The 26358-nt window shown below is 37.8% G+C and overlaps 1 protein-coding gene across 12 annotated transcripts in view; it reads left to right on the top strand.

Moving 5' to 3' along the window:
- Positions 1–26358, top strand: part of BBX (BBX high mobility group box domain containing) — a 277630-nt gene that overhangs the window by 166824 nt on the left and 84448 nt on the right. For 11 of the 12 annotated variants that reach the window (XM_010350036.3, XM_010350033.3, XM_074404425.1 and 8 more), the window contains 2 exons: positions 10521–10691; positions 17224–17466. In XM_010350036.3, coding sequence (XP_010348338.1) covers positions 10530–10691; positions 17224–17466 — 405 coding nt within the window. In that variant the 5' untranslated portion in view covers positions 10521–10529. Of the gene's footprint in view, positions 1–9415; positions 9463–10520; positions 10692–17223; positions 17467–26358 lie in introns of all 12 variants that reach the window. The other variant, XM_074404421.1, reaches the window with a different exon arrangement.

Here is a 26358-nt window from a genome sequence, read left to right as displayed (position 1 = left end):
GTCAGGTTCCAGGTGGCAGGAGTGCATGGCAAGCTGCAGGCGACGGTGTGGCTCAGTATGGGTAGAACATTGAGTGAGAATGGAGCAAAGAAACATCAGCTGTAAAGGCAAGCTGCACTAGGTCAGGAAGAATCTTACACGTTTATGTGAAGGAAGGGGTTTGGAGCTTTTCTGTAGCATATTGAGGGACTATGAAAGAGACTCCCTTTAGGAGAAGGACATAGCAGATATTTGTTATGTGGAGAATTAAAGTTAGCAGAGCTATAGGTAAGAGGGTCAGACAACTGAACCAGCCTAGTGGGGCTGGAGAGGAGTGGACTCTTTCAAGAGGTAGAAGGGATAGATCTTTGGGAGATTAGATGTCAAGGGAAACAGTTAATTGCAGTGATTTCAGCTTACGGAAACAAAATTGTAAAGAAAGATATGCTTTCCAGATGCTTATGTGAAGAGAAGGGATGTCTAGTTTCTATTCCCCAGGCTCTGACATAACTCCACAAGGCTATGGTGGAGGCAGAGGCCCGGCCTGGACAAGATATTTTCTCTGAGAGGATAGAAATCAACGACATGTGAATCACAGTGAGGTAGAGAAGCCAGAGGTGATAGCGAAGTTAGAACACGTTGTAAGTTCTTTCCAGGAAACTAATCCTGAGGTTTAGAAGCAAGAATATTAGGAACCAGGTCACTTAGTAAAGCACATCGTGAGGCGTGGGGGCTGTGAACAAATGACAGTACAGTACTGAGCAGGCTGGTTCTTGGGTCCTAGTGATGTTAGGCAGTCCCGTAGCCTGAGGGCTAGAGGCTAGTTTGTTCAAAGAAAGAGGACTAGCTAAAGGAGGGTGAGAATTCAGGGAGGTCTAATTTTAAACTTGAGATTGTGCATAGGCTGAAGGAACAGAATTAGCTATTGACAGTTCATCAAAGTAACTGAAAGACTAATGACTCAGGATAACAGAAGGGAAACATAGATTGGGGGTAAGGTGAGGCAAGGAGTTGACCTTATATCTCTACCTTTGAAAGAAAACAGAAGAAAAGAAATTCTGAAATTGTGGTAGGCAAGGTGAGAATTTGGGAGGGTCCATGAAAGTTAACACCTTCCTGCAAGTTTAACCAGGAAGCAAAGGTATTTTCTTAGAGTAACAAGGACTGTGGGTCGCGGGCAAGGGTAGTATGGGGACATGATTGAAAGCTGAGGCTCTAGGGAGCGGAAGACCTTGTTTTCAATCCTTCCCGTCATGTGATGGCAGAGTGGCCTTGGGCATGCTGCTTAAGGTTTGTCCTTCTTGCTTTATACTTAAAACGTATTCATTGTCTTATCTTCCACCTAGAGTTGTATTAAGGATTAAAGAAATTAATTCTTGAAAAGTGTTCAGCATGTAGCAGATGTTCAATAAAATTTATGATGATGAAGCAATATTATATAATGGTCAAAAACCAGACTCTGAACCTGAGTTCAAACCTCCTTAGTTCAAATACTCGCTTCACCAATTACATGCTAGCAGTGTGATTTATAAACATAATTCACAGCTCACCAAGTGATCAGTAAATATGTATTCAACTGCATTGACAGTAAATATGGAGACTCCATGAGCTCGTCTTCCTGTGCTTCCAGTTCTTGCCACTGTGATACTTACCTTCTACCCATGTGACAAATGGATATAGGAAAAGCCTTTGTTAATTTATAAGCTGAAAGAGGTAAAATATGTTATCTTTGCCTCAGTTTTCTCATCTGTAAAAAAGGGGATTATAGTACCTACCTCTTAGGCTTATCGTAAGTTAAGAGAGTTAATAAATATAATCTCTTAGCTCTGGTGCGTAGGAAGCATTATATATGTCTAGCTAGCATTGTCATCATTTATCCTCGCTCACTGTCATCAGTAGGAGTTGAGAAACAGAATTTATAATGGGCACTGTGGCGTTGACTTTGTAACTGAATAAGGTAAGTAAAAAGGATAAAATAAAGGACAAGTAAAAAAACACTTAAGATCAACCTGAGATTGAAAACTTTTGTAGTAAGGTCAGAAACAGGAGCAGCCAGAAACCTGGGGATAGAGCTGAGAAGAAAAATGGTTGGGTAAGTTTAGAGTTAGGGTTTGTTACTGGACCATTTGTGAAACAATAAGAGAGCCAGTGAGCTGAAGGTACAGTAGTACTGTCTTTTGAGAGAATAAGGAAAGTCATTGACAAATAACCAGAGAAGGGAATAAAGGAACATGTTTGAGACAGCTGTTCAGAAGTGACTTGGATTTTATTCTATTTATCACATTGCCTTGTCAATTTACTTGTTTCTTTTCTCTCTCCTTTCCCTTGCAAACAACCTTTCAACCTTTCCTGGCTTCTTATTTCTTCTTCTCTGCATATTTCTTTTCAAGCTTTTTTTTTTTTTTTTTTTTTTTTTTTGAGACGGAGTTTCGCTCTTGTTACCCAGGCTGGAGAGCAATGGCGCGATCTCGGCTAACCGCAACCTCCGCCTCCTGGGTTCAGGCAATTCTCCTGCCTCAGCCTCCCGAGTAGCTGGGATTACAGGCACGTACCACCATGCCCAGCTAATGTTTTGTATTTTTAGTAGAGACAGGGTTTCACCATGTTGACCAGGATGGTCTCGATCTCTTGACTTTGTGATCCACCCGCCTCGGCCTCCCAAAGTGCTGGGATTACAGGCTTGAGACACCGTGCCCGGTTATTCTTTTCGAGCCTTATGTCCCTTCTGCCTTGTAGCAAAACAACATAAAGAAAGGCATAATAAGAAAGCAGAAAAGTATTGTTTTCATGTTCAATTCTCCACATATTCACTGAACATCTATTCCCTGTCTAGCACAGAGATCTTTGCTCTGACAGATCCAAAAAAAGCATCTGGCATGTTCATTACCCTCAAGGGTCTCTGTGGGAGGAATTCACATGAAATCATTATACATACATTGTACAGGAAAATGATAATTGTCGTACAATCAAGTGTCAAAAATTATGGCACAGCCATTAAGTGTTGCAGTGATCAAGAAAGGTGTTCAGAAAGAAGAGAGACATGAGCTGAGGCAAACACAGCTTTTTAGAAATGGGTGTTCAGCGAGGCCTTGCATAGAGAGGGAGAATGGGGGTGTGGGGGACAGTGTGCAGGCCTGGGAGAGCAGAGAAAGGACTACGCAGAAGCATGTGGCAGGTGTGGAGAGCAGGGCGGACACCAGCCCAGCAGGAGGTGAGTTGAATGGGAGGTAAGGCTGGACACTTAACCCTTACAGAGCGTGGCTCAGCGAGTGATCAATAAATATATGTTCAGCTGCATTGAGGGTAAAGGAGGAAGAGACACACATGAGCTTATCTTCTTGTGTTTCAGCTTCTTGTCAATATGATCATTATGTCCTAGGCATGTAATAAGTACAGAATTTATAAAGTAAAAGAGAAAATACTTTTTTGTTAGGTCTGTGGAAAAAATAGAAATTTGGTGGCTTTTTGATTAAGAATGTAAACACCTCCAAAAAATTATAGGAAAACAGAAGGTTGCATTTTTGGAAGGTGTGGTGGGGAACTGTCCTAGCTTGCTACAGACTTCTCTCTGTATATAGCTTTTCCTCAAGTCACCTCTTTGGGTGCCTTATCTCTTTCAAGGTAGCTTTTGTTTCTGTTTGTAGCCTAGAGCAGCATTCCATTTGAGAACCATGTTAAGCCGTCCCAAGGCTAAGTGCCATGGAGTGTAGGTATTAGAAATCTTAAAAATACATATTTCTTTGAGTTAAAGGCAGAGGGACCAGAACTGCCGGTACGGCTAAGCCCTTCTCTGAATAGTGGGTGCCTTATTAGTATTCATGAAAAGCATATTGATAACATCTTGACAGAGTTAGTTTCAACTTGAAGAGCTACTGCTTTTCAATAAGGAGCATATTTAAAGACACTTTTTGCATGAATAGTGAGTGAATTGCTTCTAAAATGAGAGTATTTATTGAATGAGATATTTTTCATGTAATCTGTCTACAGTTTAGAATTGTCATTAGAATTACAATAAATAATAATGATTAGCACTTGTAGGGCTTTTATCTTCAAAGAGTTTTAGAGTTAATCTAATTTAATTGTCACTTGGCATAGTCAGAGATGTATACTTGCTTTTCTGCCATGAAGAGCAGTATTCCTTTACCAGCCCCTTCATGCTTCCTTTTGTATTTTAATGGCCTATGAGCTGTTCGTACTACAGGAAATACTTAGCGAGTTAGCAGATTGAAGAGCTTTATATTAGAGCTCTTTTTCCCAAGTAAGTGTTTGGGCTCTTGAAGCTAGGTTTCCTGGGTCCAGACCCAGCTCCTCTACTTGCTGTGTTTGTTACCTTGGGCAAGTTACTTAATCCTGTTTCTTCAAATGGAATTCATCATATTAACTGCATCAGAGTGTTTTTGTGAGGATTAAATGAGAAAGTAAATAAGTAGCAATTAAATATTTAATAAATGTTAGTTGCATGTTAGTATTTTTTTAAAAATTTAGGAGCGTGTCATTCTGAGAGGTTGTATGTGGTTAAGTGTTAGATGAGGAAATTATAAGCCAAAAAATAGCATTGCAGAAACTACTGTGTAGTGGGCTCCGTGCTAGGCACTGAGACAGAAAACGTAGCAATGGTACCTGCACTCTGAAGGCCACAACCTTTTGTGAGACGTAGGGATGCCTTAGTCCATTTTATGATGTTAAAACGATACCACAAACTGGGTAATTTATAATGAACAAAACGTTTATTTGGCTCACAGTTCTGGAGGCTGGAAAGTACAAGAGCATGCAGCCAGTATTTGGGAAGGCTTTTGTTCTTCGTCATTCCATGGCAGAAGAGAAAGAGAGGGTGAGAGTAAGAGGGGGCCAAAGTTGCTTTAATAACAAACCCACGCTGGTGATGACTAATTCACTCCTACATCACAACATTACTCCATTCATGTGGGCAGAGCCCCCATCACCTCATCACCTCTTTTTTTTTTTTTTTTTTTTTGAGATGGAGTTTCACTCATTACCCACACTGGAGTGCAATGGCGCGATCTCAGCTCACCACAACCTCCGTCTCCTGGGTTCAAGGAATTCTCCTGCCTCAGCCTCCCGAGTAGCTGGGACTACAGGCCACCATGCCCAGCTAGTTTTTGTATTTTTGTTTTTTAGTAGAGACACGGTTTCACCATGCTGACCAGGATGGTCTTGATCTCTTGACCTCATGATCCACCCATCTCAGCCTCCCAAAGTGCTGGGACCTCATCACCTCTTATTGGGCCCTACCTCCCAACACTGTTGCACTGGGGATTCACTTTGGAGGACACATTTCAATCAAAGCGGGGTGTAGGGGAGTTCTCAAAACACTGTGGTAAGTGCTTGACCTAACAAAGTCAAGTGCAATGTCAGTTTGTAGCAGAGTGATGGCCTTTAACTTAGGGCTTTCAGATGAGAGATATTTGACCTGGGTCTTGGAGGATGAGAAGGGCTTTAAGAGAGCACGGGAGACTTTTAAGGTGAGAAAGAGAAAGGCTTCAGATTTGGAGTATTTGCTGTCTTCTGTGGCAGCAGGACCCCTTGAAAGATTGAAAGCAAGTGTGACTTGAAAATCTGAGGAATCTTTAGAAAGAATGAAAGCAGTTGGGTCCAATTTGTGTGGAAGTACTAGAGTTTCTACTATGTTACAGTATCTTTGGGCTGGTTTTTCCTCTTCTCCATAGACTGGAGAAGGCTGTGAAGTTTTGTAGTTTTCGTTGGACCCAGAAAAGGCCCTGTTTGTTGTTAGACTATGTAGTTGCCTAGCAGTGGTATTTAATGGGCCTTCCATACTCTCCCATTTCACTGGGTATGAGTTTCAGTGACCGGGATTTGAGTGGGATTTCATTGGACTTTTAGGAAACAGTTTAAAATACCACTGTAACACAGTTTAATGTATGCTAATGTTTTAAGATTAAAGTGTAACTGATTGCCTAAATTGTAAGACAAGGCAGTAGACAAGAGGATCTTATTCACAAAATTTATGACTGTGCCAAGGCACTGTTTCTGACTGTGCGTCATTCAGACAAAGGAAAGGAAACTCTCCATCTTTGTTTTTCAGTTTCTCTGGCTGCAGATTATATTATATGGACCACTATCAAGTGGGAGACATCTGTGCTCCCTTTTGATAGCATCTTAGGATTAGTTGAAGGGAGCAGATGCTGCCTCGTAAACCCATGCTCCCCAGTCTAGAAAGCCTGTGAATAAAGGGGGGATATACCAACAGTGAACGAGAATCTTCTAGACACTGTGCTGGGTGTTCTCACAGTAGAGCTATTATTAGTTTTAACATGAGGAAAGATCAGCACAGATATTAACTTTCCAACAAGTAGTTTGTAGTAGAGGCAGGATTCTAAAGGAGGTCTATCAGCCTCCAGTGTCCTTTTTTCTTTCTTTTAATAAATATGGCATTTGCTTTGTAGTGTTTCCTTCTACAGTCTTTCTTCTTTTTTCTAACCTCAATAAAGGTCTTCATGAATGGGCTTGCTACATTTTTTAATTTTTTTTTTTTTTTTTTGAGATGGAGTCTCACTCTATCATCAGGCTGTAGTGCCGTATCACAATCTTGGCTCACTGCAAACTCCACCTTTTGGGTTCAGGCAGTTCTCCTGCTTCAGCCTCCCAGGTAGCTGGGACTACAGGCACGTGCCACCATGCCCAGCTAATTTTTGTATTTTCAGCAGAGATGGGGTTTTCACCATGATTGGCAGGATAGTGTTGATTTCTTGACCTCATGCTCCACCTGTCTTAGCCTCTCTAAGTGCTGGGATTACAGGCATGAGCCACTGCTCCCAGCCTGGGCTTGTTACATTTGAAGAATATGGTTAAATGAAGTTTTTCCTAAGTTGTCAATTTACATTGAATTCAGCACAGTGAATGTCTATTTAGGGTCACTTATCCTGCCATAGAAAGGGGGCACAGGGGACACACATGGGTTGGTTTGTTTTCACAAGATTAATGTTGGTATGGGGCTTTATATCATCATTTGACAGTCTCAGCATCATAATTTGATGATATTTAGTCTTTAAGGTACAGAGTCCATTGATAGTTAAATGACCTGATTTCAATTATTCTAGAGTTGCAGTGCGGAATGGAAGAACCGCCCCTTTTGAATAAAGTCCAACAATTGTTTCATTTACTGCATATAGATTGTTAATTCTCTCTTGTTCTAAGAACAAGAGACCAAACTTTAAAATGTGTGGGCTTTTTAGTGGCAAAATAATTATAAGATTAGTCCTCTGTCACTTCAAAAATTAACAATTTTACCTCCTCCTCATCGTTGAAGTCAGATGAGCGATAACATTGTCTCAAAATTATGCTTTCTTTGCCCTTGTCTTTCCCACTTTTTTTCATCTTTTTAAAATTTTTCTCTCCTGCTTCCTCGTTACTTCTGAATCATAATCAGGATCATCATTTCCATTCACTGTTTTGCCTTCTTTCAATAGTTTGAAAATAGATTCATAGGGAAGTAGGAAAGAATTAGGTAGCTATAAATTATTAAAGTGCCCAGTTTATACCTTGAGGTATTTCATGGTTGTTAGATCAATTACAGTACACTTTTCTTGATTATTTCTTTTGCAGTGTACCATTTCCAATTCACTTTCTCTTTTATTCATCTTTGGTACATGCTAAAAATGTACCTGCCTTGTTCCAGGCCCCGTGCCTGGGGGCTGCCAGCCCGATTGCTCCCCAAGCCTATGCATCTGGTGGCTCTCAGACATGACATGCCACCTTGGTCTGTGTGTGTGTTGTGCACAGTTTTCAGTTCCCTTGCTTTCCCACTTAGAAAAGAATATCTGAATTCAGGAAAGTATAAGAAATTATAGTTAATCTTGAAGCTATCCTAGAGAATATAGTGAATCATCATTTACAATTTGGCAAAGGAGTTTGTGTCATTGTTTGTGACAATCCTCACAACTAACTGATCTTGACGATCTGATGTGCCACGATGTTTCTGAGCATATAAGTATAGTCTTGGACCATTAAAAGGCCTGGCAATGGAGGTATGATGTATCCAAATAATTATAATTCAAGGGAAAATGTGGTAAGTGCATTAGCAATGTAAAGTCTTTCTAATGTATTTCTGGGTGGGAAAGATTAATTTCTGGAGTATCAGAAAAGACATTTTCTCCAAAGTGGTATGTGAGCTACATGGAAAGAATTAGAAGTGAGAGAGGACGAAATGCAATTATTTTGAACCCAGAAGGAAGCCACATATACTCCTCATTAATTCGAGTCTTGAGATCCTGTTTTCTCTTTGAATGTTGAAATCATATATACACAAAGGTGCATGCATATACACATGTATATACATTCACACATAATTAAATAACAATGTAATTCAAAATTCTTGGGACTGAAGATACGTTTTTCTCTAGGCATTGGCAATCACTTTACTCTCTACAGTTGATAGAAGCTGCCATACTTGCAGTTTCCCACTGATTTATTTTACTGTTGAAAATATTAGGCCCTCAAGTGGGTTTAACTACCACTCAGGCAACTCATCCTGAAGTGATTAATATGCCACAGAAATAACCATTTCCTCTTCTCTCTGTACAGCATTGGCATTTTTGGAAACTGGGTCGCCTGTGCCAACTTATATTTGTAGGTAGAATGGGAATTGTTAAATGGTCTATCAATTCACAAGATATCTTTCTTCTCTTATGAAGAGCACACCAGATATCTAATTCCATTTAGTTTTCAACAACTTCTTATATTCTTTAGTTAGGTGCACAAGTCATGTAATTGCTTCAGATGTTCCGGCATGAGTTTCTTGCTAAGAAAGCCATGGGAACATATTTTTCTTTTCCTCGTTTCATTTTCTTGACTGGATATAACTTTTAATAAATTAATGAAAACTTTTATTAAAAATGAAGATTTTCTAGACATCATTAAAATGAGGGGTTTTGTTGTAGCACAAGAAATAATCTCTTTATCAATATTAGACTCAGTAAATTGTGATACTTTCATATTTTAGACTATTACACAGTTATTTTAAAATGAGAACAATCAACATCTATTGACCTAGATAGAAGAGTATGATATATACAGCTTAAATTTTTTAAATGGCTGTGTTTATTGATATATTTGTATATTTAAAAAGATGTGGAATGATGTAGACCCTAAGGACATTGAAATTGGTGAAGGATAGGCAAGCAGTTAGAGGGAGGTTATTAACAGAAGAGAATCCAGAAGTAGACTCATATACGTGTGTTAATTTAATGTAGGATCAAAGGAATAGTGAAAAGGTAGATTATTTAATAAATGATATTGGTATAGTTGGCTAGCTGTTTTTTTAAAAAAGAGTAAGCTAGATCCTTCACTTCTTTTATCAAAATGAATTCCAGATTGATCAAATATTTAAATGTTTAAGCTGAAGCTGTACAACTTCTAGGAGAAAACATTGGTTTTTTTTTTTTTTTTTTTTTTGAAGTAAGGAAGACCTAGGCATGGCCCAGAATCCAGAAACAAGCAGGACAGGTAAATTTGCCTATCGTATATTCTCTGAATGGCTTGAGAACTCGATGAATCTTTATATTATGTATTCATCAATCCCAGTTTCTGTTTTAACATGGCGTTCAAAGTTTAATGCTACCGCTTGTCAGGCATATGCTGAGCAAATATATGCTGAGCAAATGCAAACATATGCTGAGCAAATAGGCTGCTACCTGGTGATTCTAACAACTGCACTTGGGTTTGTGTTGTCAGCATTCATGAACCATTTAAATCGATGGCATTTAATTTTATTGTTTGAATTTTTTGATGACAAAAAAAGAAAAAAAGTTGTGAGAAAACATACAAGAAACTAACATGCAAGTTACCTCTGGACCGTGGTGTGGGGCATGATGGAGAGGGCAGACCTCATTTTTATGCTATTTTCACCTGTTTAATAGAAATATGTGTTGCTTTTATCATGGAGAAGAACTTTTTTTTTTTACATCATTGGAAAGTGATTCAGAATTTTAGGGTTCTAAAAAATTTTGTCATGTTCATAGCTTGGCCATTTCTTAGCTTAGCCAACTGCCTAAACCTAAAACATTGGATTCTTACAAAGTACTCATTTTATTTAGTAATATTATAAGCACTGATTTAACAAGGTGTAGAATGCAAAATTTATGTAAATTGTTACAGTAAAAGAGCCATCAGAGAATGCCTGGGGGGCAACCCCTGTGAATTCTTCAACTCTTTTGGGAGGCATCCTTCATGTTATTCTGATGAGAAACTGAGAAACACTTTCCTGAGTAAATAAACACAAGGGAAGGTAACTGGTAACATTCTTAAGCTTACTGAAGCTATGGAGTGGAAGGAAGTAGATTTCACAAAAGGCAAATGTTATTAGCTCAATTTAGCCCACGAAAATGAATGCTTCATTATGTATTTTGGATTCTCACTGAGTCTAGTAAATGAGCTGGTAGATTAGTCATTAATATTATAATCTAATTAATGCTAAGGGAGCTAAATAAACTAATTTTGATCAAATCTACTTTGATTTACTCAGTCTCTCTGTCTCCCTGTTTCTCTCTTTCTTCCTACTACAGGTCACAGTAATGAAAGGCAGTAATAGAAATAAGGATCATTCAGCAGAAGGAGAAGGGGCTGGAAAACGACCAAAACGAAAGTGTCTTCAGTGGCATCCATTGCTAGCAAAGAAACTTCTTGACTTTTCAGAAGAGGAAGAAGAGGAAGACGAAGAGGAGGATATTGATAAGGTAATTCCTGTGTTTGCTATAAAAGTTTCAAGTTCATTAGAGTAAATCATAATATTCTAGAAACAATAGTGAATGTAAGTGATATTACAAAAGATGTGTTTCCAAAAGCCTATATATTTTGAATCCTATGTAGTTACTCAGTTTACATTTTTATTCCAATTCTCGATTGCTCTTAAAATATTTGTACTTCCTAATAGTGTAGACAGAGACATGTCTTTTTAAATAGTATTTTTGTCACCTAATTAATGATTTGTGGGTAATATTCAAATACTGAGATAGGGGTGTTCCTAAAACCTGATGTGCTCACCTGGCATTGTACCCTGTGGCTCTTCTGGCCTCTCTGTCTTGGCTTCTGGCCTCACCTGCCATCACTGGCAGTCTTAGAGCTGCTTTCTTTGTCTCTATCCACGGCCCTCATAGCATCTGGCTGCACTGGCACTCAGTCTTTGTGATGACCCATTCCTCCTAGTCCTCTTCTCTGGCATCAGGCCTCAGCAGCTGGCCCTCAGTCACATAACCATGCAGGTGACTTAAGAAATCGTCTTCAAGTGTTCATCCCACCCAACTCATTCAAAGCCAAAGGATTTTCTTCATGGCACTTAATGCTGTTTGCCATGTATTAGCTGTGTACTTATTTATGTCTGTCTTCTCAGACCAGAATAGAAGCTCAGTATAAGAACAGGGGCCTTGCCTGTCTTCTCCTTTCCTCTTGCCTCAGAACCGAGAATGGTGCCTGGCACATAGTAGGTATTAAATATAGATGGATGCTGAATGAAAGAATAAATGAGTACATATTTTGTGTCACTACAAATTTTATAAACAAATGTTTTTGATATTTTTTAGTCTCTTTTTCTTGGCTTTCAGCAGGAATTAAAAAAATATTTTTCCTCTTTCTCAGACATAATCTGGAAACCCTCAAAGGTCTGTCTTACTGGTGACCTTTTCTCCTTTATCACAGAGAAAATGGAGGCCACCAGAAGTTACCCTTTTAGCTTCTTGTACATACCTACGTAATCGTCTCACTCCTTACTAATCTTTCTTTCTGCTTTTCCTGTTTCAAAGAAATAGGTTTTATTCATCTTACTTGAAGGTGTTGCCAAGCTTATACTTAATTTCACTTTTTAACATATTTGAAAGTGTTGATCACTTGGTCATTGAAGCAGTCTCCTGTTTCTGTGAGGACACCCACTCCTGGTTCTATTTCTCCTTTTTTTTTTTTTTTTTTTTTTTTTGAGATAGGGTCTCACTCTATTGTCCAGGCTAGAGTGCAGTGGCACCATCACAGCTCACTGCAGCCTCCATCTCCCAGTCTCAGGCAATCTTCCTGCTCAGTTCCCTGAGAAGTTGGGACCACAGGCACACGCCAGTAAGCCCAGCTAATTTTGTTTATATTTTGGGAAGACAAGGTCTCACTGTGTTGCCCAGGCTTTGTCTGAAAGTCATGGCTTCAAGCAGTCCTCCCTTATCAACCTTTCAGAGTGCTGAAGTTGTAGGCCTGAGCCACCATGCCTGGCCCCTCTTTCTATTTCTTCCTTCCTCACCGTTCCTTCCTAGTTTCAGTTAATGTCCCTGCATTATTTTCCCAGCAAATGATGATCTCTAGGCCTCCAGTCTTCATTTCTACCTCCACCCTGGACTTTTCTTCTGAACTCTGGACTCATATTTCTATTTACTTCCATATCCGTTTAGATTTCAGCTAGGAATATCAGTTTGAATGCATTCGAAATTAAGCTTTGCTTCAGTCCTCCCAACCTTCCCCTGGATCTTCCCATTCTCAGTAAAGGGCAGCGGCAACATTCCAGTTTGTCAGGCCTGAGATCTTGTAGGTAATACTTTACAGCTTTATTTTGCTCAAACTTCACATCCATTCATTAGCGAATCCTCTCAACTCTACCTTCAAAATACGTTCACAGTTTTGTTGCCCTTTTAACCGTTTCTTTCTGTACCACCTTGATCCAAGCCACCACCATTTCTAGCAGAGATAATTGTCTCTACCCCTCTCTCCTTGCCTCTGCTCTTTCCCTTCTGCAGTCCATTCTCAACAAAGCAGAGGAATCCCTTCAAAATGTAAGGCCAGTGGTGCCTCTTTCTGTGGGGGCAAGGACTCTTTGTGCTCACTGCTCTGTGCTGACTATGTGGTCACAGCACCTGGAAGAGTGGCTGGCTTATAGCAGGAACCCAGTAAATATTTATTGCGGGAAGGATTAAAGCCATTGAGTCCTCTCTTTTCACTCACACTCAGTGATCTTGTCCATACTCATAGTCTTAACACCTTCCATATATTGGTTTCTCAGATTGTTATCCTGCAGACATGGGAGTCCACACAGCATTCCCCATAGCCACTTCAAATTCAGCCTGCCCAGCACTGATCTATCTACTCTCCACCAGACCTGATTTCTCTCATTTGAAAACAAGTATTTTTTTTTTGTTGTTATGTATGAAGAAACTTTGCCACCCAAGCTAGAATCACTCTTCCTTTTTCTCCCTTCAGAGCTAATTAGTTACCAGCCACTCTTGGTTCTGCCTCATAAATATTGTCCCTGTTTGTCACTTCTCTGTTCCCATTACTGCTGCCTGGATTTCAGCCTATCCCTTTTTTGCCTGGACATCTGGAATAAATTTTTAACTGGATCCTCTAGTTTGGGTTGCTTCTCGTTTTACTCTTAAAATTCATGCTGTTGGTAGAAGTTATCTCCTTAAAATGCAATCTAACGATGTCCCTCCACTGCTTAGAATTGCTCATGGCTTTTCGTTACATCGATCCAGCTGTGGGAACTAGTGTTGATTTTTCTTAGAAAATAATAGGCCGGGCGCGGTGGCTCACACCTGTAATCCCAGCACTTTGGGAGGCCGAGGCAGGTGGATCACGAAGTCAAGAGATCGAGACCATCCTGGTCAACATGGTGAAACCCCGTATCTACTAAAAATACAAAAATTAGCTGGGCATGGTGCCGCGTGCCTGTAATCCCAGCTACTCGGGAGGCTGAGGCAGGAGAATTGCTGGAACCCAGGAGGCGGAGGTTGCGGTGAGCCGAGATCGCGCCATTGCACTCCAGCCTGGGTAACAAGAGCGAAACTCCGTCTCAAAAAAAAAAAAAAAAAAAGAAAGAAAATAATAATGAGCTCTTGGGGAAAGAAAAATAAGTTCTAATCTCTAGGAGTTTTTATTTTTATTTTGTTATTCATGTATTCGTGCATTTACTTTTTGACTAATAAAATAATTACCACATTAAATAGTAATTAAAACATTTTTTGATGTTCATAGTTGGCAGAATGAAAAGTTGACAAACTGTGTCAATTAAATGTTTGTATTGGTCCACACAGTTCCAAACTACTGGTTTACAGGATCAAATGCATGCGTTTAAATATGGCAGAGTACATTCTTCATGAAGTGGCACAGATCATCTACTGCATCCTTGACTCCCGAACCCTGTTCTCTTTTACATACCAGTGCTGTCAAACTGCAAGTTGATGTTCAAATAAACCAGCAAGCCTTAATCCGTTAGTTCAGCACATCTCTCCATTGACAACCTGACACATTCTGATTTCTTTCTCTTTTTTATTAATTTGTAATTTGTGTGTGTGTGTGTGAGTGTATTTATTTATTTATTTATTTATTTATTTTGAGACAGTCTTGCTCTGTCGCCCACGCTGGAATGCAGTGGCATGATCTTGGCACAATGCAGCCTGCTCTTCCCAGGTTCAGGTGACTCTCATGCCTCAGCTTCCTGAGTAGCTGGGATTATAGGTGTGTGCCACCATGCCCAGCTAACTTTTCTATTTTTAGTAGAAACCGGGTTTCACCAAGTAGGTCAGACTGGTCTTGAACTCGTGACCTCAGGTGACCTGCCTGCCGTGGCCTCCCAAAGTGCTGGATTAGAGCTGGTGTAACTTTTTTCAGGGATGCCTTCTTGCACTTATAACCATCCACCAGTGCTTCTTTATCTTGATGGTTTCTTGTTGCAGTCAGCACACTGCTTTTAAATTTATGTTTGTATGTTTTTTCCCCCTCCCAAAACATGAGGTCCTTTGTCTATCTTTTTACAAAGAATTTTATAATTTAGTAACTGAATGAAAACTTACTCTTTTCTGAAGGGGAAATATAATTGCTTCCTCATCTTATATATTAATAGTATACTTTTTTCCCCCTAGCTTCTTAGTTTCATATTGCTCCATATCCTTGGAAAATGCAAATTACTGTTTGTGATTATATACATAATAAGGAAGATATATATATAGCCTTTACCCCCAGTAATAATTTGCACTATATTTCCAAAATAGATGGCTATGACTTCTAGATTTTTTTCTGTACTGTTTGTGTTTCAAGATAATTAATGGTTAATTGATTGCATTTGCAATACTTAATGGCAAAAGACTAAGACTTTTCTTTTTTTTTTTTTTTGATACGGAGTCTTGCTCTGTTGCCAGGCTGGAGTGCAGTGGCAGCACAGTCTTGGCTCACTGCAACCTTTGCCTTTTGGGTTCACGTGATTCTCCTGCCTCAACTTCCCAAGTAGCTGGGAACAGGCATGCACCATCATGCCCAGCTAATTTATGTGTTTTTAGTAGAGACAGGGTTTCACCATGTTGGTCAGGATGGTCTCGATCTCTTGACCTTGTGATCGGTCTGCCTCGGCCTCCCAAAGTGTTGGGATTACAGAAATGAGCCACTATGTTTGGCTAAGACTTGTTAAAAACACCAGTTGGATTAAGCAGTGATTAGTTCTAAAGTATCTGCTTGTAACCATCGCCCAGTAAACGTTGTATAGAAGAACATGGCTACCTTACATTTGTGGTTCTCAAAGTGTGTTCCTCAAACCAATAGTATCAGCATCACCTGGGAACTTGTTAGAGATACAAATTCTCAGGACCCATTCCATACCTCGGAATCGGAAACTCTGGGAATGGAACTTACAACCTGTGTTTTAACAGAACCTCCAGGGAATTCCGATTCATATTCTTAAATCAAGTTTAAGAATTAACTGCATAATGCAGACTAATGGTTATAACGTGGGTATCCCTAATCTGAAAATTGAAATACTTCTGGTCCCAAGCATTTGAGATAAGAGATACTTAATCTGCAACTTGTTGTTCTTGATTTTATTTTTTTTATTTTTTATTTATTTATTTTTTTTGAGACGGAGTTTCGCTCTTGTTACCCAGGCTGGAGTGCAATGGCGCGATCTCGGCTCACCGCAACCTCCGCCTCCTGGGTTCAGGCAATTCTCCTGCCTCAGCCTCCCGAGTAGCTGGGATTACAGGCACGCGCCACCATGCCCAGCTAATTTTTTGTATTTTTAGTAGAGACGGGGTTTCACCTTGTTGACCAGGATGGTCTCGATCTCTTGACCTCGTGATCCACCTGCCTCGGCCTCCCAAAGTGCCGGGATTACAGGCTTGAGCCACCGCACCCGGCCTGCTCTTGATTTTAATTTCAAAACCAGAAATTAAGGAAATGGGCTTAGTAAATATTCTGGACTTCTGTTTATAGTTACATTGTTTCCAAGAAGCATTATAGAATCATTTTAGCCTTAGAAAATATTTTACAGTCATATGTTCTGAGATTGTGTAATCAGAGATATGCTTTAAGAAAGTTAACCTGACAGGCATGTGCAAGAAGTATTGTAAAGAAGATTAAAAATGGGAAGACTAGGCCACAGGCCACAGTGGTACTAGGGCAGTAGGAATGAGAATTACCCAGATGGAATGGACAAATTCGGAGCTTTGTAGTCCTTGAAGACCTTGAACAATGATTGAATGAAGTGTAGGCAAAAAGAGGATTCAATATTGATTTTGAAGGTTTAAGCCTAGAGGAGTTTATTCTTATCACCAGAACATTTCAATAAACAAGAAGGCTTGAAATTTACAAGTTTAAAGATTTATTGTGTAGTTCTTCTTTCAAATAATCATGTTAAATATCAGTTTAGCTCTTGGTACACTACAAGACTCCACTTGTGGTGCTTGCATAAACATCGAGTAGTCTATATTACCTTTTTATGACTTACTTTTATGTTAAATATTCTCATATTATTAACTGTAGAAAAAGGCACTTTTCAAAGCAGAGAAAGACACAGCTACTATTCCTATATGTTACGTGGAGATTGTTAATCTTGTGGCCCATTAACCATAGAATGGGTTTATTCATTCATTCAACAATTAGTTAAGTACTAATATTATATCAAACATTGAGCTAGGCACTATGGTTGTAAAGGTGAACGAGAGAGCTTTTGTCCTCAAAGAGCTCACTGTTTAGTGAGAGAGAAAAAAATGTAAGCAATTATAACACAATGTAATCTATGCTGTAATAGAGACATGCACAGGTTGCTATAGAAACTAAGCAGAAGGATACATCATAAGTTGGTTACCAACCATGAACAGTGGTTGTTGATTTTTTTAAATCATATTTTTTTCAATGTGTAAGTTGTTTAAATGGAGCTAAGAAAAAATACAGTTTTGCAAACCAAGACTTAACTGTTAAATCAAAATTATCCAAAATACATTAAATATCTGGCTTTGTTTTGGTTGTTAATAGGTTCAACTTCTTAGGGCCGATGGCCTAGAGCAAGATGTTGGTGAAACTGAAGATGATGAATCACCAGAGCAGCGAGCCCGGAGACCAATGAATGCATTTCTTTTATTTTGCAAACGCCATCGCTCTCTTGTACGTCAGGAACACCCCAGGCTTGATAACCGAGGTGCTACCAAGATACTAGCTGATTGGTGGGCTGTTCTTGATCCAAAGGAAAAGCAGAAATACACAGACATGGCCAAGGAGGTAGGTTACAATGACAAGGTATTCTGAAAGCTAAGAGTAACCAGTCCTAAAACTCCCAGTCAACAAATAGAAAGCACCTGTTGAAGGTCTAGCAATGAGAAGGTGAATCGTGAATCAGGTGTTAAGTAAAAACATAAGCGCTTTCTTTGTATGACTTGTTCCTGTTCTGTGTACAAAGTCTGTGTGGAAATGCTGGTAGAGGTGCCAAGAACAATATATTAACAAGAAGTTTTTTCTCATTGTCTTCACCCCACTGACTGATATAAGATAATGATTTATTGTGAAGGTTTATTATAAATGGTGACTTGTTTATTATGATAATTTATTATAAATGGTGATTTTTTTTTTTCTATTTTAAGTTTTTCTAGAAACTCTACTTTTATTGTCAGAGAATGCCCATGGTAAAGTTGACAATCTTAGGTTACTTTAGTTATATCATGGGAAAGAGTCTTGATCTAGTTCTGATGCTGAATAGCTTTGTGACCATACCTATAAGTCAACCTCTGCATCTCAGGTTCTTCCTCTTTTTTTGTTTTGTTTTGGTTTTTTTTTGCTTTTGTAAAGTTATTTGAGAAAGTTGGATAAAGACTTGTATCCTTTCTAGTGCTAATATTTTTTGATTTTGTAATAAACTATCAAAAATATGCTCTGACTTGCTTCTCTTCTGTAGGTAGTGCAGCATGAACCGATAAATGATTGAATGCCAGTGGAACAGGATGTACTACAAGGTGTGCATGCCTGTGAATACTGTGTAGGCAGTAGTTAGTGGGAAGCATTTCCATGCAGGAAGGCTATTCAAAAAGGTGGCACATTAATCACATCCAGAATGATAGCAGTTAGTAAATTTCTTCAAAACTTGTATCGTGGTTCTTCTACTATGTTAATTTGGAATTAATGTGAGACCATTATACATTTAAATGTATTGTGATGGATTTAGCCCCCAAGTAAGGGATAAGAAAAGCGATATTATTGTGACTAAACTTGAAGGGAATAATTCTAACATTATTTCCTCAGTGTTGCAATTTGCAAAAAGATCTTGATTCATGAAAACCTCTGTCACCCAAACACTTGATTAAGTTTCATCAAAAAATGAACCAGCAGAGGACAAAATATGAAGTTCCAAGACATTTTACTAGACATCTCAGTATGTGAAAAAATAATTCTTCCAGTTGCTATGGCTTTATTGAGTTGTTTAATAAGCTAAAAACATAAAACTTAAAAAATACACATAAAAATTTCTTAAGAAATGTTCATGGAAATTTGAATCTAGAGTAAGTTATTACTGTAGTTGCTACTACTAATCATAATTATTAATAATTTTATTGTAATTAGTAATTACAACATAATTATTAATAATTATATAATTAATCAGACAAGACTTCAAGAATTGACTGTTAAAGACAGGATTTTAACTATATAGGGTCTCTAAAAAATTTAAAATGAATTACAGTTACCTACATGATTTTAAATATTTCATTAGATTTCCATAACAGTAATTAACAGTAAAATTTTCCCATTAAATAGCCTTACATTTTTCATAGTCATGCTTATATAGTCAAATGATTATTTGAAACCTCATAGGAAACTGCATAAGCTTCCTATAATTAAATACTTGAGTTTGTTTTAGATTGCTGTTTTTGGATAACATACAGCCTGCCCCCAGTATATTGTTTGTTTTTTCTTAAAAACTCCTAATTTACAAACCCAATAGGTGGCCACTTTTAAGAAGAGGAAGCATTATTTTCATACAGGAAATCCCTTACTAATTACTTAATTGGGTTCATAATATTTGCCATTGTGGCACTAAAATGAAATCTCTTAAGGTGGCCTAGTGCAATTTAATAAACGTGGAGACCGTAACTGGATGTTCCATGTTATAATTTGCCTTGTTTATAGTTGCTATTATGAAATGTTGCCTCATTTCTACTGCAAAGTGTAGAAGATTCAGCTACTTTCAAAATTATTACACAGTTGGTCTCTAGTCATAAGTGATTCCTACTTGTTTCAACTTACTAAGTGGTTTTGCAGTTATATTAAAGTGCATATAATTGTGCTGGTGCTTTTTGTGTTAATATTGTACCCTTAATTGGAATGACAGTTCAGTCACCAACTACTTGGTAAATGCCTTCAACTTAACCAAGTTTTGTGATAGTTGCTAGTGATACAAGGCCGCTGATAAATGTGGTCTGTTTTTCAAGGCTCCCTAACACAGAGACATTTTAAAACTTTTTCTAGATGTGTAACCTTTACATTTTAAACCCCAAATTTTAGATGCTCTCCATTAGGGTACAAGACAGATTCTTTCAGCATAGGGTGTAGATGTGGATGTGAAATGCTTACGTGATACATGCCAGTATCTGTCCTGCCGTTATCAGTTGAGTGAGAAATGTTTCCTTTTTCTTGTTGTTTTTAAAAGAAGCATATTTTTAAAACAAGAGTGAATAACAAAACAACTTTAAAAAGATTGTTTTTTACCTATTCATGAAAATTTCCTCTGACCCCTTCCCTTGTTTCTGATCATCTTATATTTTTCCAATTGTATCTAGTAATACAAAGCACCTGTTCTGGGATTTGTTTTGTAGTTTCTTAAATTATTGCTCAATACTAATTTGCATTGCAGGAAAAATTGGTTGGTTGTGGGTTATGTGTTCTCTGATGAACTTTATTAGAGCAACAATTCATTAAGTAATTTTAAAAAGACTAGTCTAAGGATACAACCTGGGTTGCTTTCTTCACTTCAGCAGTATGCATGATGATGCAGTGTTGTGGATGTTTACAGGTTCTAATTTTTGAATGTGTTAGGCACAGAAAATTGACTGCCTGTAAGGTGCAAAAACAGTTGTTTCTTTCCTTTTAACATCTTTAAGTATATACTCTTATAGGAATACAAATCTCTGTATTTTGCCTACAATACTGCTAGAACCTTCCATTTGTCATTTAAACTAATGATTATAATTAATGACTTGATGATAAATTGAAAGGATCACACATCCTGAACTTCAGTTAGAACAGAGTACAAAGAGGAGGGGAGGATTTGGAAAGTTTAAACAATTTGAATGACCTTCATCATACCTGCCATTTTAGCATCAGAGGCATGGGGCAGAATTTGTGAATTGATTGATTGGTCCTTTCTGTGCTTAGTGTATAAAGTAAGCACCAACCTGTAAAGTGAGTTATGATTATCCCCATTCTTCAGGCAGGAATCTAAGGCTCTGAGGAGTTAGTGTCTTGATCAACCATACATTTAGTATCAGTGGAGCTGTGATACTCTTTCCCATTTGACTCCTGTTTGTCCTTCTAATACATATATCACCCCACCCACTTTAGATGCCTGAGAGATAAGTATATTTAGGTAATTATGACAAGAATGGTAATAAAATGTCGTGAGTCTTACGGGAGGAATCTGCTTGTGCTGGGGAGGGACGTGGGTGAAAATGGATCAGGAAAGGCAGAATTTGGCCTGGGTTTTTGTATGGGATTCAGAGAGAAGGAAAAGGGTAAGAGTAGATGTGGGAAAGTGAGATCAGTTTCAGGAACCAGATAGTTTGTTTCATCTGGAGCCTAGGTTGTACACAGAAGAGTAACAGAAAATGGTGATGTAAAGGTAAATAAGGCAAAAACCACGAGAGACCCAGACTTAAAAGTTTGGAGGTTCAGCTGTATGCCAATAAAACAGCTATGGAATTAAATGTAATAAAATGCAACTTGAAGGTGAGCTATACTAGCCCTTTGAAAGTGTTGGTATCTATTTTTGTTAATACTCTGGGAAAGGTTTTCACCACCACAAAACTCCATGGGGTTTTTATTGATTATTCTTTCATATTTCTTCAAGACAGTGAGTCTATTTTTTATTATTTTCAGCTGGGATAATTTTTGTGAAGCCCATTTATTGCCTTGTTTTGGCTTAATCAGAAATGGACTCTTTTCCAAAGAAAATACTCTCTCATTTTCTCATATATTATAATCTGGAGAACTTTTCTTAACTGTTATGCATCAGGCTTAAGAAATGGAATGTGTATTCTTGCAAGCATGCTATAGCACTTTGCATACCATTAGAGTAGCACCTCATTTATCCAGCATTCTCGAGAAACAGGTGCTATACTGATTTCCACATAGATGACACTTTACTGTTCCTTTAAAAACTTTTATTTTAGAGGCAGGAGAATTGCCTGAACCCAGGAGGCTGAGGTTGCGGTGAGCCGAGACCGCGCCATTGCACTCCAGCCTGGGTAACGCGCGAAATGTCTCAAAAAAAAAAAAAAAAAAAAAAAAAAACTTTTATTTTATATATTTATACTAGGAATTTCATTAAAATTTTGTTTACATACTTTCTCAAAGTATTCAGAACATCTTTGTACTTTTTTTTTGAAAACATTAACATTTTCACAGGAGTTACTTTATGATCTCTGATTTGTTGAGACTTTTTTGTGAATAATGTTTTTTCTATATAGTAATTCTCAATTCTTTTGTTCTTTTGAATTTTCTTTCTGCTTTTCCATTTTGGTTTTGTTTTTTGTTTTGTTTTTTTTTTTGTGGGGGTTGAGGGGTCCAGCTGCAGCTGGCGCTTGCCATTTCTCTCCTCTGTCAGCCACTTTTGGCTACTTCTAAATCAAATGGCTTCCCTTTTTGAGTATGGTTTAATTAGGGGCCTCATCACATTTGTGGGGTATAGATAGTAAGCTTTGTGTTTCACAGCATTTCTTGTTTCTGAGACCTTTTCCATTCCTGCATTCCAGATTCTAAGACTTTCTTACTGTATTTAAAGAAATAGTCAAATATTTGCTTCTGGAATGATAATAACTTTGTGAATATTGCTCTATCATGTCCATGTTCTTTTATAAACATTTAAGTGTTTATAAACTCATTTTATTAAATTATTAAATTCTAACTCATTTAACCTCTCTTCTCAAACCTTTTTAAATTGCCACATCTATAAAATGGCAATCAAGATGCCTGCCCTCACAGAGTTGATGTAAAATACCAAAAGGAAATATATGTGCAAACATTACATAAAGTTTAAAACGCTATACTGTTGTATTTAAGCAAGTTAGAAGGAAAGCACCACGCTTTGAGTTTGAAGTTAGGAGTTTTGTTTATTGCCAGCGACTAGAGTTAGCTTATCCTTAAAATTTCTTGGCCCCGAGGAAGGGGCTTGATTTCCCTTTATACCTTGATTTAGGTAGTAGAGGGGGAGCCTAGCAGAAGCAGAATTTTACAGAAGCAGAACAAGCAAGTTAGATAAGGAAGCTGGTAACCAGGGGTCAGGAGGTTCCCAGGATTGTTGGTTGCTAAGGGTATTTCCATACAATTACTAAGGGGGTGTGTAGCAGAGGGAACTTTCCATACAGTTAATTACCGAGGAAGGTATTCACAATAGCAAATAAACTTGCCAAGCAAAATGCAGTTACAATGGTTACAGGCGCTAAAAACAGTATGCTTTAAACCTTAATGCTTTAAGACTGGTAAGTACAGCATAACCCGGTTATAAACCTAAGGGGCAGCAGCAAAAAGAGAAAAGCAAGGCTAAAGTTTTCAGCTAAAATAAAGTCAGTCAAGCTAGCCCAAGTTAGGTTACCACAATACAGATGTTAGTTTGGGGCTTATTTCTAATAAGCAACTTTATGTTGGTTTGTATTTCATACTTCTCTATCTAAATAATTATTTATTATTTTTGTTATGAACTGTTAATACATTGAAGGGCTACTAAAATGCAAAAGTAGTCTTTGAAACACAAAAATGAACAAAACTAAAAATATTATTGCCCTATTTGGCCATTACTGTCTAGTGTTATTAATAGCCTTTAGCAACATAGATGTTTACATAAGTGAAATAATTTGATTTGGAAATATTAGTCCATTTGCCAGTGGTTAAGTAAATACTTGTATTTAGATATTCAAATAAAATTATAAAGACTTTATAAAAACTCTATAGCGAGTGAGTAATAATAAATTGAGAATTTAAACTATGTCTCTCAAAACTCGTTTTGGTATTTGGTTTCAGATGTTAATTTTTAGATTGACAGTCAGATAAGTAACAAATTACATTTTAAAATAAATTCTGAAATTTTAATTTTTACAACTAGGGTGCACTGATTAAACTGACTTCTCATAATTACTCAAATTAGGGAGTAAAATTTTACTTGTAAAAAAAATTTACATATGAAAACAAACTACTGTTGCCATAATAATTCTCAACCTATAGCCAAGTGAAGTAGCCAGTTCCCTTGCTTTCAGATTTTCACTTATGATATTTCCACAGCACAACCAAATAACTTCCTGGTCGCATATTCAGGTCACTTTTTCAAGTGTATGATTTCTATTGGAGTGGCTTTATTATGAAAGCTTTGCAGGTTTAAAATATTGTTGTTCAGTCAAAACCATAAATTTAATTCAATGTGCTGTCATGTGAAACAGACTAATTAATTTTCTATTAAAAACAGCTAACAAGAATAATTCAGATTAGATAATGCATTGAGTTGTTTTATCCTAATGGTAACTTTTAAATTTTTGTGAAGGAAAGGTCTTCAAACTAAGGAAGTACAGATTAGTGCCACTTATCAGATAATTCCTTCTCATCTTCCACCCTTGTATAATGTGATTTATTCTCATGCATGGGAAGAGAAACAGCTGTCTCAGAATTTATTATGCTAGAAATTCACTTAGCCCCCTTTCACATATATGATTATACAGTAAAACGTGTTATATCTCTTTCTCAAAAATCCAATAACTTCTAGTTTAATCTCTTTTTCACAAATTTGGTAGATGATACTTTATGTATTGGCACCAGGGTCATCTATCTTTATTTATACAGACATTCTTAGGTTCCCTTAAGACTGACTCTCACTAGGGCTTCCACTTCTCTTTCACCCTGTTGAATAACTAGACTGTAATAACTAGAAATACTAGTGGACTTTTAGATAGCACCTCCTCCCAATTAAAAACAGAAAAATGGAGAACAGCTGGTAAGTATTTTATTAAAATTAAAGTGCTTTTGTTCATCGAATTTGAATTTTTTGTCAATGATCTAGAAAAGTAATGTTGAGACTCCATTTTTAAAGGATTGGCGGAATATTGTCTTTTGTCACATAAAAATGCCATTGTCAAATATTAAGTAGACAAAGTACTGTGACAAAGGGTATTTGATGCCAATACTGGATAACAATTAAATCAGTAGCAGGATTTCTAATTTATTATTCTTGCTGATGAAACGTGGCAGTGGTCAGGGCCTGGAGAAGGGATCCAGCATCCACCAAGCACTGCATTTAAGTCGGGAACTGTGTGTCTACTGCAAAGTAGGGTTCCCCTAACTTATCTAACTGGTTGGAAATTTGCAGAAAGAAATTGGAAGCCATGAAGTGAATTTTGATTTAATGGGAGAATTTTGAAAATCAGTATTTTTAACAAAAATTTTGTTATCTGAGAGAGTCTTGCATTGAAATCCTAGGACCAGTAACTTCTTTGATGTTTTCCAAGGATAAGTGAGCTTCCCCTCCCACCATCAGTATGAACAGCCTGGCCTTGGATACCTGGGGCCTCTTAGGCCTTTTCAGTCCTGTAATAGGGATTTTGCCCACGTGTTTGACCTGCATGCTAATAATTTCACTCAGCTATTTGCTTCAGAGGAGTATACAAAGTCTTTCCCCATTTCTTCCTTACCCAGCCTTCTCTGTAATTCCTTTCCTAATAATTTCATCACAATGAATGATTAAGCCTTTCTACTATTGTCTCTTACAGCTGAATCAGAGCAAATGATTGATGAAGTGCCAGGTTCCAAGAAGAGAAAGACCTCCTCCTACCCTGAGGCTCTTCCTGCCTCCACCCTCCCTTGATGCTCATACACTGCTTGTGTTAACTTGTGTTTTACATGAATTGATGGCATCTCCATCTAAACTTTAAACTCCTTAAGGACAAAGACTGTGTTATTCTGTTCTCTGCCTCCCACATTCTTAACTCTTCCATTCTATTTATACTTGATTGAACTAATGAACGTGGTTTTGAACATCTATATTGAGTTTAAGAATCTGCAAGATTAACATTGTGATGCAGTTACAGAATGTTGACTCTCATAGTAAATTGTTACTGTTTTCCATAAAACTCCACGTATTCCCAGCCTTTCTCTTGCTCTCTGTTATTCCACTCATATAGATAGTTGGCCCTTTTTCGGACCCATTGTGAAACCATTGTTCCTGCCTGAGCCAGGGGAAACCATGGTCCTGCCTTATGGACTATGTGTAAAAAGAAACAATATATTTGTGTAGGAAACTGTGAAGTGTAAGCAGTATGAAGATAGGGACTCTAATTTATGCTCTTTTCTCTCTGCAATGTCTGGCAAATGTCTGTCATATAGTCATTGCTCACAGAGTATTTGAGATGGGGGTAGGTGGTTGGAATACATGCAAAAGAAATTATGATGTAGTGATTATAACTTCTCTGTGTGATTTTCAGCACCAGCTCCCCCTTGTAAATGAATTTAAGCTGGACTCTGTTGGTATGATTGGTACTTTAAAAATAGTTGATGCTGGCAGTCATTCTAGTGACCCCTGTCTAGAATCTTTCACAATTATGACTTCCTTCTGAAAAACTTTAAACTACCCCCGCAAAAATAGATAATTTTATTTCTCATGACAGATATATTAATCAATTTGTTTGAAAGTCTTTTGACACTTTATAAAGCGGTGACCTTTGTTAAAGTGACTGTTCATCTGACAAACCCGGCCCGTGTGCTCTTACTGGGACACAATAATGATGCATGTGTCTGCTACTTCCATTTTCACCTCACTCTACCATTTGTCACTTTCCACTTTCAGACAGCAGGCAAAGCTATTTGTCTGCCTCAGCTTAATATGTAAATCCCTCATGCACATGAATGCACTATAGTAGTGGATCTCTTGTA

Source organism: Saimiri boliviensis, chromosome 8, assembly GCF_048565385.1.
Source record: "Saimiri boliviensis isolate mSaiBol1 chromosome 8, mSaiBol1.pri, whole genome shotgun sequence".
In the NCBI taxonomy this organism is placed as follows: Eukaryota; Metazoa; Chordata; class Mammalia; order Primates; family Cebidae; genus Saimiri; species Saimiri boliviensis.
The sequence above is the reverse complement of the archived record's forward strand: the minus strand, read 5'-3'. Positions and strand labels throughout refer to the sequence as shown.